The sequence below is a fragment of the Prionailurus bengalensis genome, chromosome B4, assembly GCF_016509475.1.
Source record: "Prionailurus bengalensis isolate Pbe53 chromosome B4, Fcat_Pben_1.1_paternal_pri, whole genome shotgun sequence".
NCBI classification, from domain to species: Eukaryota; Metazoa; Chordata; class Mammalia; order Carnivora; family Felidae; genus Prionailurus; species Prionailurus bengalensis.
The window spans coordinates 38,316,312-38,329,692 of NC_057358.1; the positions used below are offsets into that span (position 1 = coordinate 38,316,312).

The following is a 13,381-nucleotide window of genomic DNA, read 5'->3' on the forward strand; positions in this document are numbered from 1 at the left end:
AAGGCAGCTGTGGAGACCCGCAGCCAGTGAAACCCAAGCGTCCCCAGGTGAAGCGGTGGCGTCGCGGGCCCAGGGGGGCCGTGGAGGAGAGTCGGTTTTCGGGGCCAGAGCGCGGGCTGCTGGCTCACATGGATGGAAGGCGAAGGCAGTGATGGATTCTCATGGCCTGCATGTTGGCCAGCCCGTTGAGTTCCTTTCACCTTCCATCTGTGGGAAATTTGTTCTTCAGGCTCCTGAGAATAGTGGGCAAATGGCCCTGCTGGACAGGGCAGGAGGACGTGGTCGCCGGAAGGCCTGGCCCTGAGAAACCGGACTCAGAGTCTTCCTGGCCCCAGAGACGAGTCTTTACTCACCTTCCCTGGGCACCACGCTCCTCCTCCCAGACTTCTTCCTGAATGCCAGGGCCTCTCCACTGACAAGTGGGGTAACCACAGCCACTCATGTGTGTCTGGGACCATCAGTGTTTGGTACAGGATTTTGCCTGTGTCATTTAAAATTTGATCCTCAGAGTGACCCTAGGAGGTTTGTGAAGCTGGCAGGGTGCCATTTGCCAGATGCGGAGACAGACGTGGAGAGGCTGAGGGTTTGTCTGGGCCTCAGAGCCGACATGATTAGGGCCCATGGCCCTATGTGACCTATAGCCCCGTTCTCCCCCTTTCCCAGTCTCAGAGTTGGGGGTGGGGACATGCAGCCTTTTGGGTTCCATGGAGATGAACACAAAGCGGTGCTGATCTAATGGCTTTCTTTTCTCTCCAGCTCTGTGGCTGTGGGCTGCTCGGAGTGGGCATTTGGCTATCCGTGTCCCAAGGCAACTTTGCCACCTTCTCCCCCAGCTTCCCCTCGCTGTCTGCAGCCAACCTGGTCATCGCCATAGGCACCATTGTCATGGTGACAGGCTTCCTCGGCTGCCTGGGGGCCATCAAGGAAAACAAGTGCCTCCTACTCAGTGTAAGTGAACTCCATACCCGCAGCCCTCTGAACTCCCTGCATCCGGGTCACGGAGACAGGCAAGGCCTGAGACGACCGCCAGCCTATTAGATGCCCGACAGAAACTGCTTCTAGGATGTTCTCTCCCCGACCACACCCCTCTTCCTCACAATCGCGTTTCTCGGCCCTAGTTGTCCCTTCCACTCCTCGATTGGCTATCTCCTTCATCTGCCTCCCTTAGCTATCAGGGACTCCTCAGGAGCCGTAGCTGGCCTCTCCCATACCTGGGAAGCCCTGTCTAGGTGCTTCCTGTCCCCAGGTCCCCTAGCCCTTGTGTGCACCCCATCCCTGGCCGTGACCACCACCGTGTGCCTACACCGACACTCTCTCTGCAGTTTTTCATCGTCCTGTTGATCATCCTCCTGGCAGAGTTGATCTTGCTCATCCTCTTCTTTGTCTACATGGACAAGGTAGGCCTTACAGGAAGGGAGGGGTATGTGGGGTGGCAGTGGGCTGGGGTCAGGACAAGCCAGAGGAGAAGCATGGGCAGAGAGTACCTATGAGGAAGGGAGGAAGGAGAATGGCAGCAGGAGAGCTGGGAGAGGTCCAGGTGAAAGGCTTTTGGTAGGGGGGAGCATGGGGAAGGTGACTTTGAGGGGAGTGTGGGGGGTTTATTACCTGTGTAGTCTTAGGAATCCTCTGGCATTAGTGAGCTCCCCATCACCGGGAGCATTCAAGCATAGTTGTGTGGAGCACTCGGAGAAGGGACTCAGGGGCCTGCCCTCTACCCGACAGGTAAATGAGAACGCCAAGAAGGACCTGAAAGAAGGACTATTGCTGTACAACACAGAGAACAACGTGGGGCTTAAGAATGCCTGGAACATCATCCAGGCTGAGGTGAGGGGCTGGGCCTGGCAGGGCGGGGGGTTGGGGGGTGCGGCTCGGACTCACCCTGGGTGACCGAGGATGCATCTGGAGAGGGACAGGCAGCTGAGGGAAGGAGGGGGAGCAGGGCACGGGAGCGGGAGTGGTGGCGAGTGCCTAAGTGGGTACAGGGGACCAGGGAGGACAGATAATCTAGAAGAGCAGATCATCCAGTCCCTTCTTTTCTGAAGCTTTGGCATGGATGACAGAGTTTGTTGCCCTGATTATGGGTCAGGCAGGAAGGCCTTGATTCTAAGAGGGGAACAAGTCAGAGGTCCCTCGTTAAGCCCTGGGGAGGGGCCAGCAGCCAGCTTGGGACGATCCACAAAGCAGAGGGGTGGTGGGCAAGCAGAGAGCACTCCTGCCTGGTGTCCAGTGCCCAGCTCAGGGTGGCAGGTGGGTGTTACCTTGTCTGCACTCTGGCCTCCAGGAAGGGGCTGTCACTTCCCTTTAGGGCCCAGCTGAGGCCCCAAGAAGGAGGCCTTTGTCTCTCCTCTGCTGAACTGCAGGGAGGCAGCTTTCGTGGGGCCAGGATGGTCTAGGCAGGGGGAGGCACAGAGGAGGCCCGCGGGCAGTGATGTGTCTGACCCGGTGCCTTCCCACCTGCAGATGCGCTGCTGTGGCGTCACCGACTACACAGACTGGTACCCAGTGCTGGGGGAGAACACAGTGCCCGACCGCTGCTGCATGGAGAACTCCCAGGGCTGTGGGCGCAACACCACCACCCCTCTGTGGAGAACGGTGAGTCTGGAAGCTGCTTCCCCAGGTCCCCCTCCCAGAAGCTGGTGTGGAGGACAGTCTGGCAAGAGGACACCTGCAGGGGAGGGTCGTCTGGGACAGGAAGGAACTGGCTTAACGGAAGGTGGGGTGGGGGACGCGCAGGACCGAAGCCAAAAGGCCGGTGGCCAGTGGGAGGGCTGGGCCTGCAGTCGGGAGTGTCTGAGGGTGGAGGTTGAGTGGGGGTCGGAGGCCGTGCAGTGGGAGCCTGTAGGTGGACCCCTGGGTGGGGAGGGGCGGGGCCTGCTCAAAAGCTAGAGGACTGGGGCTGAGGGTCAGAGAGGGGCAGGAGACAAGAGCAAGGACAGGGACAGAAGGGGACGTGAGGTGGGGGCTGGGCAGGAAGGGGCACTCACAGTCCTGTGGTGCCTTAACCTTTGGTCCTGGTCCCTAGGGCTGCTATGAAAAGGTGAAGACGTGGTTTGATGACAATAAGCATGTGCTTGGCACGGTGGGGATGTGCATCCTTATCATGCAGGTAAGAGGGCTGTTAGGAGCCTCGCAACTGGAGCTCCCAGCTGGACCTAAGCCAGAGGCGGAAGACGAAGCGCACGCACACGCACACGCACACGCACGTGCACTAAATAGCTGATCCCAGCAGCCTGGAGGCCCTGCGCTGTCCTGAGGCCTCCATCCCAACACCTGTCCCAACCCCGCAGGCGCAGTAGGGCTCTGTTTCCTGGGCATCCGTTCTGAGCCTGGGGCCTGGGGCCAGCACCGTGCAGATCTGCTGTGTGGGTCTGCTTGACAACACACCTGCCCTACTTCACGGGGACACTTACCCTAGGACTGAATGGAACCCAAGTCCTCAGGTAACACTTGAGGTGTTCACACTCCCTGGGTGTCTGTTCTGGCCTCGGCACCCATTAAATGTACATGAGCCGGGCAGGTTGCTGAGCGTCTGTGCCTTAATTTCCACATCAGCATAATGGGCATGATCATCACGCCACTTCTTAGCATGAAGTGAGCCCCATGTGTGGAACAGGGCGTAGAGCAGTACCAGGCAGCTAGGACGTGCTCAGTAGGTGTGAGCTGTTCCTAGCAAGCATTCGGTGCCCGGTTGTCCTTTGCAAGCCCCACATTCGGTGCCCAGCTGCGCTTTGCGAGATGGTGGAGGGGGACCAGGAGGGAATCCTGCCTCCCTTCCTAAAGATGAAGGTGGCATGGCTGGTGGGGAGCAAGAGTCCCCTGACCTTTCTGGGGATGCACATTTCCGGGCTCCCTCCTTGGTCCATTTATGTATGGCTCCAACCTGAGGCGAGCAAGAGTCTTCAGTGCCTGATTCTCCCTGGAGCGCTTGAACTTGACTGGCTGGTCCACGGGAAGATGGCTGACATCTTGTATCTTTCTTGCCCTAAACTCTTGGGTCTGGGGGTCTGAACGTGTCTGATTCATCCAAGAGCTTTCCAGCTCAGCAGACAAGCCCGCTGTCACTTTTGCAGAGCTCTGATGTGAGATGAGCACACGGGGGCAAGATGCTGTTCAGTATTGAGAAGAGGGCACCTCTCAGCTGACTGTGCTCAGGCCTGGACCAGAACGCCAGAGCATCACCAGCCAGGGTCTCCTCCAGTTACACCCAAACCACGAGAGGCACGCAGCGTCTCCCGGTCCCTAGCTTTGTGGTGTGTGCCCACGGCATGCTGCCCATGATGACAGTGAGGCCCCAGGCTGGCTTCCTCCTGCACTGCTCTGGGCCACCACCCCCTTCAGGATTCAGGAGTTGAGGGAACACAGAGGAGTGTTAATGTTGTCATAAGCACATTGGTGGTGATGACACACTGGCTGCACCCAAAACATCACGTCGTGTATTCCAGAACCAAACGGAGGGACTCGGCTTGGGTTTTTAACATTCCTGTCCCCTTCCTGCCCCCACCTCAGTCCCGTGGTAGCTACCAGTTAGGGCCGGGTCCTTTGTGCTTTGGGTCCTCACAACAGAACCCTGAAATGGGCAGATTCCTGAGGCTCAGAGAGGTTTATGATCTTCTGTACAAACAGCTCTGAGGGGCTGAGCTCAGCTGTGTGTGACCTATTCTGTCCACCACTGGCTCCCATCCACCAGTGATTTTCAGGCACACAGGTGGGTACCCCCACTTGCCCTGGGGCTTCTGTCCAAAACCCTCTCCCCCATGTCTTTCAGATTCTGGGCATGGCCTTCTCCATGACCCTCTTCCAGCACATCCACCGGACTGGTAAAAAGTACGATGCCTGAGCGGGCTGGCCGGGAGCACCCCAGCCCCCACGCAGACACTGTGCCAGGGAAGAAGATTTGAGCTTTGTGTTGCCTGCCCGCGCTCTCCAGACTGCTGACCCCTGCACCCGACTCCCCCCGCAGCCCACCCTCCCCCAGCCCACCCCGCCTCAGCCTTCTTGGTGGGTGGAGGGTCAGGGAGGAGGAGGTGTGGAGGAGGCACACAGAGACCTTGGGTGCTGGGGGCGCCTGGATTCCTGCATCTGTGTATTTGCCAAAGAAGACAGGGTGGGCCGGGTTCATGCTCCAGGAGCCCTCCAGCACTGATGCGTTTCTGCCTCTGCCCTTCCTCACGCTGACACTTGGTCCCCATGTGGGTGGGGCGCAGAGTGCTCCCTCCTGGTCCAGAGACTGCCCACGGAGCCACGGGTGCCCACTGCCATCCATGGGAAAGCTGGCGGGGGGGGGGGGGGCGGGGGTCTGACTGCCTCTGGGCAAGGCCCCCGGGAGCATCTTGCCCAGGCTTTTTATACCTTACAGTGTAACTTTTTTATTTTATTTTACTCTGATTCTGATTATTCAGGAATATTATCTTCCAGATAAGTTTAGGGTTAGCTTTCTGATTTATAACTTTTTACTGCGTTGATTTCTGTAATGGTTTGATTTTTTTTTTTTTTCCTGAGGGTGGGGGACAGGTGCGGGGAGAGAGGATGTCCGTCAGGTTTCAATCAGGACAAACCACTGTGCAGCTCTCAGGAGTCCCCGGGGAGATGCACCAGGCCTGTGCTCAGGACGCACCGAGTGGGAGGGAGAGTGGGCCAGGGTGTGCGGGGCCCGCGTCGGTGGCACAGGAGCCTGGATGAGGCGTGTACAACAGAAAGCCACAGAGCAGCGTGGAGGGGCACCCTGCCCGGGGGCCATAGGTTTGCTGATGCTGGCTCCAGCGGCCCGAACGGTTGGGGGTCTGTGGGGGGCCGGCGAAGTGCTTTGCCAGGAACGTGGCCAGGGCCGTTGTGGGTCCTTCTGCTTCACCGATGAGCAGTCTTTTCTTTTTCCCGTCCTTCCTTCCTCCTGCCCTCTGCTGGCACCGGAGGCTCCCCCTTCCGCCCCATGCGGGCATATTCCCGCGACAGGTTCTGCAAACCCCAGTTACTTTCACAGACATTCCTGCTAGAAACTCTCGGACAAATACCTCTCTAGTTCAGATGCTGCTCACTTTCTCACATTGCTTCTGGAAGGGGAAGCATTCCTTACGTTTTGCTGCTCAGACGGTGGCAGAGGTCCCGTGACCATCAGGAGGGGAAGGTGGAAGTAGTGCCCGTGATCATTCCAGCTGTACTCACTGGGCTGCACATTCCCTGCCGAGAGGGAGGGGAAGATGACCAGGGGGTCCCGGGACCCTCATCCCCTTCCTCAGGGTTCATTGATGGTGGGGTGGTGGCAGGTCTGTCCTCCGTGGCCCCGAGGAGAAGCACAGGGAGGTCAGACTGGATCTTGCTACAGCAGCCCCAGGGAGAAACAGCCAAGTCACGGTGTAGAAGCTGAACAGGCCGGGTGGGGTATCTGACTGCAGCGGGGGGGCCCTCAGGCTTTAAGCTGGTCTGAGTGTGTTTGCAGTTAAAAACTAAAGTCAAGAATTCATGGGACTGAGCTTGTAGAGGCTGTCCACTGGGCGGCTAGGATCCAGTGCGCTTCCCCGACCCGGCCTCACGTGGGGCAGCTGCCTGTTCCCTGCACCGTTTGGCTCAATACCTTGATTTCTCACCAGGCCCACGTCTCCTCTCCAGCCTGCACTTGTCTGCTCCAAAAGCTGAGACCTGGCCACCCAGCCAGCAACTCCTGCACCCGCCGAAGTAAAATACAGGGGGGACCAGAAGTATGGAACTTTTGGTGTTCAGGAGTCACGATTTTGGGGGATGAGAAGTGGAGAGTAAGGTGGGCTCAATGAGTCAGGCAAGGACCCCCCACAGCCCACCCCACGACAGAAGTGAAGGTGCCCATGGCAAAGCTGGGAAGGTGGGTCCTTGGGGGGACAAAGGGGCCAGCACATGCTGGAGCCAAACTGCCTTCCTGGGTCCTCTGGTGCCATCTTCCTGGTGTGGGACTTCAGCTGCCTCCCTGGGGACTCCCAGCTGCAGAGCACAGAACAGACATGCTACTGCGTCACTGCGGAGACGCACTCAGCCAACGCCGGCTGGAGTCACACAGAAGGGACTGGGTGTGTAATGACCTTGGGGAGGATGGGGCGGGCTTGTTCATGCCTATCAATGCAATTTCAGTTTTTGTTCAAATCAGCAGCAAAAGCCCAACACCTTGGGGGGTGGGTGTGTGTAGCCTCCCTGGCAGTCTTAGTTTCTAGAGCTTCAGGGATGTCCTCTGGCCCTGGAGCCTCCCCCGCGGTCCCCCTCTCCCCACCAGCGCCCCCTCACCTGTCCGTTCACGGAGGCTTGTCCACAGTCCCTCAGACTGCCTTCCTGCCTCACCCTGTGCTTGGCCGCTTAGGCATTTGCTCGAGTCTCCTCTGGGGGAAGGCACAAGGGGTGGGGGTGCTCTTCCAGACCCCTCACCCTTCCTGCAGGGTGGATCCCACACATAGAAGGTCATGCCACACGGTGTCTGTGGCAGCCCAGTGTCTTCTCTGTTTCTCCTGACTGTGCTCCCACTGGGGCAGCACCAACTCGATGAGCTCCCTCACGTGTGACTTCCCTTGCCAAAATCAGCATCAGTTTGGTCAGGTCTGATGCAGTTTCCAGATTCGACTTAGAAGGTCAGGTTCTGGAGACAGCTTCAAGGGGGTGCCGGCTGAGACTTGGCCTTTCCCTGTAGCCATCTTGCAGAGGTGGTGGGCGAGCAGGGACTGAGAACCACCCTTGGGGGGCTGCGGCAGGTGTTGGGGGACAGTCTCCACCCTCAGACCCCTGCTGGAGCACTGTCACCCCCTCCCCCGCACCAGCATGGGCCAGCACCTTGGGCTCTCACTCCAGAAAGGTTGCTGCCCCACCCCAGACCCTCGCACAGATGTTCTGGTTTACTTGGACCCGGGTGGCCGTCGCTCCTTGCTTTGGTGGCCCCAAAGCAGTCCAGGTAGATGGAAATGGCTGTGCCCTCCTCTGCAGCCCCCTGCCCACCCACACTGGTGGAGGTGCTAACTAGCAGGGACCTGGTGTAGGATGGGTGCCAGGTGCCTGAGTCCACCCTTTGTCCCTCCGCCCTTCTGCGACCGGCCTCTCCCGGTCCTGGTCTCCCCCTCACTCCTCTGCACCTCAGCGAGGCAGTGGTCCCGGCGGGTCCTGACCTCCCTGCCCTGAACGGGCACCTGAGGGCCAGAGCCAGGGGCTCATGTGCACACCCTGCCCACCCCCGGGGAGCGTGGGAGAGCAGGGACAGCACGCTTGTTGGTTTTAAATGCACTTTTCTGCTTGCAATGCCGTATCTGTGCGTTTCCTTCATCCTGGTCCTGGCTTTATCGAACACCATGTTTTTAGCATGTTTTTAAATAAAAACTGATAATGTGTCAAAAGCACAAACAGGTGGTCTCTTCGTGGTTTGTGTTCAATCTGCCATGACTTCTTGTAGTGGTTGGTGTGAGGGACACAGGACGGATCAGGCACTGGCTCTACCGTTTGTCTAGGACACCCCCACGGCAAGGACTTGTCTCCCCTCCTCGAGCCCAGGTCACAGGTCTGCTGGGGGAGGCGGGGCTCGGTCCCCTCTAGGGGTGCCCTTTGCCCAGTGACTGGATGCGGGCTTGGTCGGGAGCTAGTCCGAGAGGCCCGAGCTCTCTGTGTGAGGGGTCAGCTCCCACCTCAGTACCTGTCGCTTCTCACACATGGCCAGTCTTGTGGAAAGGCCCAGAAGTGTGTTGGGGGAGGGGGAGGGAGTAAGTCTTTCATGGCTTCCTGTAGGTACAGTCTCTCCCTGATCCCTCTGACGTTCTTAGTGGGCCTGACAGCTCTTCCAGGATGAGGGGACCTCACAGCATGACTTGGCCCAGGCTGTGCTCTCAGGGTGGCTCTGAGACAGCCTCAAACAGGGCACAGGAACACCAAGTCAGGATGAGAGGTCAGCAGGGAGGCAGGGGGCATTCAACACCATGTGAGCCCACGGACACTGTGCCCCCTGGTCATGGAAGTCTCCCGGTGTCCTTGGCTGGGGTTCTGGTTTGTGGAGTTGGGCTCCCAGTGTCCTTGGCTGCCACAGTCATGGTGACAAGTTGCAGTGAGGAGCTCAGAGGTCATCCTCGTCTGGGACCACATGTACGTGGAAATCGCTGCCAGTGTTCCGGGCTGGGGTGGGAACAAAGAGTGAATGTGCCATGTGGGCCCAGGAGCAGGAGGGGGCTTCTCCTTGCTCTTCAGGGCAGTGGCCAGGTCGGCAGGGTTGCCCCAGAACACCAAACTTTAGGACCCCATCCTGCAGCTGCTGTGTCCCAAAGCCCCCAGAGGTTTGCTGAGAATTGACCCTCTATCGAAGGTCCAGCTAGAATGTAGTCCCTAAAAATCCCCCCTAAGGAGATTTACCAGAAGGAACCCTGTGGCCGTGGAGCCAGGGGCTAGTCATGAACTAGGGGCGGTGACCCTCCAACATCCTCTGAGCACCAACCAAGTCAGAGGTGTGTGGGTGTAAGCCATTTCATCTATGCCTACTGTGGTTCCAGCTCCCGCCCACCCATGAGGATGCTGGCCACGTCCCTGTGCTGTCTGCTTTTGGGGGGCAGAGTGAAGTCCTCTGGATCACAGGACAATGGGATGCACTGACCGCTCAGCACTGGGCTCCAGTGAAATGAGCTAAAGCAGGCTGCCTGGCTGGGCAGGAGAGGAGACGTTCTTATCAGGACAGGGCTGGGTATTGCTTCTCCCCGGGGATGTCTAATGACTAGGTTAGAGCCATGGGTGGTGGGCTCCTTAGCCCCTGAGAGGGGGTGAATGAGATGACCCTGGGGGCGCTCCCCACTGCCCTGGCCGTGTGCTGTGGTGGGAGAACTGCCTCTCCATCTGCACTCAGCAAAGGGCACACGAGAAAGATGGCTTGCCAGCAGCAGCACAGTGGGCTTGGTACCCATACGAGAGCTCCTTCAAAATGGCCACGACCAGGGCTTCCTGAGACAAGATGTTTATCCACCCAAAGACTTATTGGATGCTAACTTGTACAAGCACCTAGAGTATATGGTGAAGGACCCAGACCAACCCCTGTGTTTACAGAGCCAGCAATCTGACAGGAACCGCAGAAGAGCAAACAGGATTGCAACTCGGTGCTGTGATCGTGATATTCACGGGTGGGAGACATGCTGACCCCAACTTGGGGAGCCGATGTCACTGCTGAGAGTTAAAGACAGGAGTTAACCTGGAGGGGATTGGAAGGTGAGCCCTGGTGATGTCATTGGGGCCGGCGCACAGAGCAAGCGTGAAGAGGGTGTCTGGAGAGAGCAGCAGCCACCAGATCACAAGACCCTAAGCCAGGTTAGAGCTTGAACTTGAAACCAAGAGTGGTGGGAGCCCGCTGACAGGCTTGAAGCCATGTGCGGCCAGCTCAGATCTGCCTTTGGGAAGGATCGCTTGGAGAGTGGTAAGGTGGGACAGGGTGGATGCCGGGACTTCAAGGAGGGGCTGTGTCAGTGACTTAAGTGAGAGGTGACTGAGCCCTCAGGGAAGCGTCAGTGGGAGGGAGAAAAACATCAGGTCTGAGAGAAAATTGAGAGACTTAGTGATTAACTAGATTTACTACATTTACTGGGGGGGGGCTGCTGGGGGGAGAGGAGCATTCGGGCCACTCATCCAACATGATGTCCCTCGCCCTGGACAGGTAGATGACTGCACCAAATGGAGGGCGAGTGTGTTTTCCAGGTTCCGTGCTCGTGTGCAAGTGGAGACCAGTGTGATATAATTAAATCTCTCCTTTGGTTTGCATTGAGCTTTGCAGCTTGCAAAATGCTCTCATATCCATGATCTGGCTTCTTCCTGACCTCCACTATTTTATCGGCTGTCATCATGCCTGAACTTTCAACGTTAGGGATGTGCCACATCTGGGTGCCACTTGTTTGGGAGCTGGAGGGTCTGAATTATTCTGCATATGATACCGCTGTGAGCCTGGGTAGTCACTGAACGTGTCTTGCTTTCCTCATCTACAAGATGAGGACAATACCGATTTTACAGATTTGCTGCAACGATTAAATAAAACCATGCATGTAAAGACCTCCAGCTTATTCCTAGACCAGGCTAAGTGCTTAGCAAGAAATGGGTCAAGTCTGGGTCCTCAGGAGTCCCCAGACTAGAGGTATAACCCCAAGGAAGAGCATCCCCCTGCTTGAAAGCTGGGGACACAGGAGAGTCATCTGGACAGGGGAGTCGGTATATGGGGGCAGGTAGTGAGCCATGGCGGGGGGTGGAGACGTGTGGGCTCAGTGGGTGAGCTTCCCTCATGCCTCCATTTTGCTCTGGGATGGCCCGGTTGCCGCATTCACTGCTCCACAGAAACAAGAGGGAAGTCAGATTAAATGAATGTCGTTTTGGACATGAAAATATTGGCATTGCAATGGTCCCTTCTAAAGCATTCGGCAAAGATGAGGAAGCTATTGATTTAGCCATCTCGTTTTTGCTGAGTTTAATGACAGCTGTGGAGATGGACTATTGTGTCTCCTTAAGCTAACAAAAAGCGTAACGACACTCCACGGGGCACGCTTGGGCCGGTCTCTCTGAAGCTGCTTGCTGGAATCGTCCCTTTGTGGCCCTACAGACTGCCAGGCAGCTGAGAGCCAGCCGGGGCAAACCCGTGGTGTCCCTTTGTTCAGAGGAGAGCGGGAAGCCGGCAGAGCAGGGCCACACTGTGGTCTGTGGCTGGGTCTGCTGGGTGGAGCCTGTTGGTCAGAGATTTTCCTTCTGGCAGCTACAGAGCTGTGAGATCTAGCCTGGCCCAGCATGCGGAGCAGGGCTGTTTTGACATGTGGACAAGGCGAGCCTGTGTCCTGTCATTAAATGGCATCAGGAAGCTCCTTGCCTTTTGCCCCAACTTGCCCCCACTGAATTCCTGGGATCCTGACATATTCTCAATACATTTCTTCTCCCTGGAAGGGGACACCAGTTCCTGAAAGGACTCAGCCTTACAGCTTGGCAACTCCGGGAGACATGTTGAATTTGATCTCCTCCCCAGCTTGGGGATCTCTAACCCCCAATTAGGGATTCATGAGCTGCTTTCCATATTTTAGAAGGCCAGCAGAAATTGCCCATGACCTCTTCAAGAGTGCCCAGACTGACGGGAACCTAGCCCTGTTGGCTCTGGCTGGCCTGCACATGTCCTCAGTGCAGTGATGCTGTTTGCACCTTGCTGATGGGAAGGGCCAGACTGAAGCTTTGCTCACCGCCCTCTTCACCCCTGGCCTGATCCAAAAGATCCCTCTGGGTCCCTCGCAGCTGCCTCTCCTTTGCGCCCAGTCCTCGCTCGACAGGGTTTCATCCCAGGACAGAAGTTGAAGGAAAAGGGAAGTAGGAGCTTCCATGTACTTGTTTTTAAGAAGAAGGTAAGTGGAATGATCCAGGATTTGGAGCCTGTGTCTCCTCCACCCCCACCAGCAGCCTCTCTATTCTCAGTTGGGGGGGGGACGGAGTGGGAACCAGGGTCCCAGCTCAGAGCAGCCCACCTGGTGGCAACATGACAGCCTGGCACTGGGACTGACATGAGGCATTGGCAACTGCTAGGGAGCAGTGGCAGCCGACAGGCCACGCAGCAGCCACCAAGGACAGCTTCACACAGCTGCTCGATGCTGCCCACCTACCTGAGGCCCCAGTTGGCCACCAGAGCCATTTTATTTTTATTTTTGATATTTGTTTATTCATTGTGGGAGAGCAAGCGAGCAGGGGAGGGGCAGAGAGAGAGAGAGGGAAAGAGAGAGAATCCCAAGGAGGATCCATGCTGTCAATGTAGAGCCTGATGAAGGGCTTGACCCACCAACCATGAGATCGTGACCTGAGCCGAAACCCAGAGTTGGACGTTTGAGCCACCCAGGCGCTCCTACAGCCATTTCAGACAGCAGTTACACTCACCCATGGCGCTCCTGTGTGCAGCAGGGAGGGGCGCAGAGGGGCGCCCGTCTGTCCCAGGCACGTTTGTGTGCTTCTGTACATGTGTACACACATTCATACTCATAGTGATGGTGGAGGTGAGATGTCTGGGTCCAACAAGATAGGAGACCTTGGATAGGCCCAAATGGTGCATTTCTCAACATCCAGGCCATCAGAGGGCTGCTGCTGTGATTGGTGAATGCTCTCGACGAAAGGGGAGGGAGAGACACACGGGAGCTGGCCTGGGCTGCAGACTCCAACTGCTTAGATAGCAAGTGACAGGCCCCTTCCAGGTTCTCCCCAGACGAGAGGCTCACTTCTAGTCTGCCTCCCCACCGCACCCACTCCTGCCATCTTGGGGTCCTCAGCGTCTGGCTTTCCCAGGTACTGTTCAGGCTTACTCACTGACCTGCCTCAAGTTCTCTAGACAGAATAGTGAATGAAATCAAGTCAATGCATCAAAGCATTTACTTCCTTTTAGCTCCACACTGGGCAACCTGATGCCCTCAGC

At 57.3% G+C, this 13,381-nt stretch overlaps 1 protein-coding gene across 2 annotated transcripts in view; it reads left to right on the forward strand.

Moving 5' to 3' along the window:
• Nucleotides 1-8,343, forward strand: part of TSPAN9 (tetraspanin 9) — a 204,580-nt gene extending 196,237 nt beyond the window's left edge. For both annotated transcript variants that reach the window (XM_043563266.1, XM_043563265.1), the window contains 6 exons: nucleotides 757-948; nucleotides 1,323-1,397; nucleotides 1,723-1,824; nucleotides 2,461-2,592; nucleotides 3,023-3,106; nucleotides 4,766-8,343. In XM_043563266.1, the coding sequence (XP_043419201.1) occupies nucleotides 757-948; nucleotides 1,323-1,397; nucleotides 1,723-1,824; nucleotides 2,461-2,592; nucleotides 3,023-3,106; nucleotides 4,766-4,837 (657 nt within the window). In that variant the 3' untranslated portion in view covers nucleotides 4,838-8,343. The remainder of the gene's footprint in view (nucleotides 1-756; nucleotides 949-1,322; nucleotides 1,398-1,722; nucleotides 1,825-2,460; nucleotides 2,593-3,022; nucleotides 3,107-4,765) is intronic.
• The last annotated feature ends 5,038 nt before the right edge of the window (nucleotides 8,344-13,381 follow it).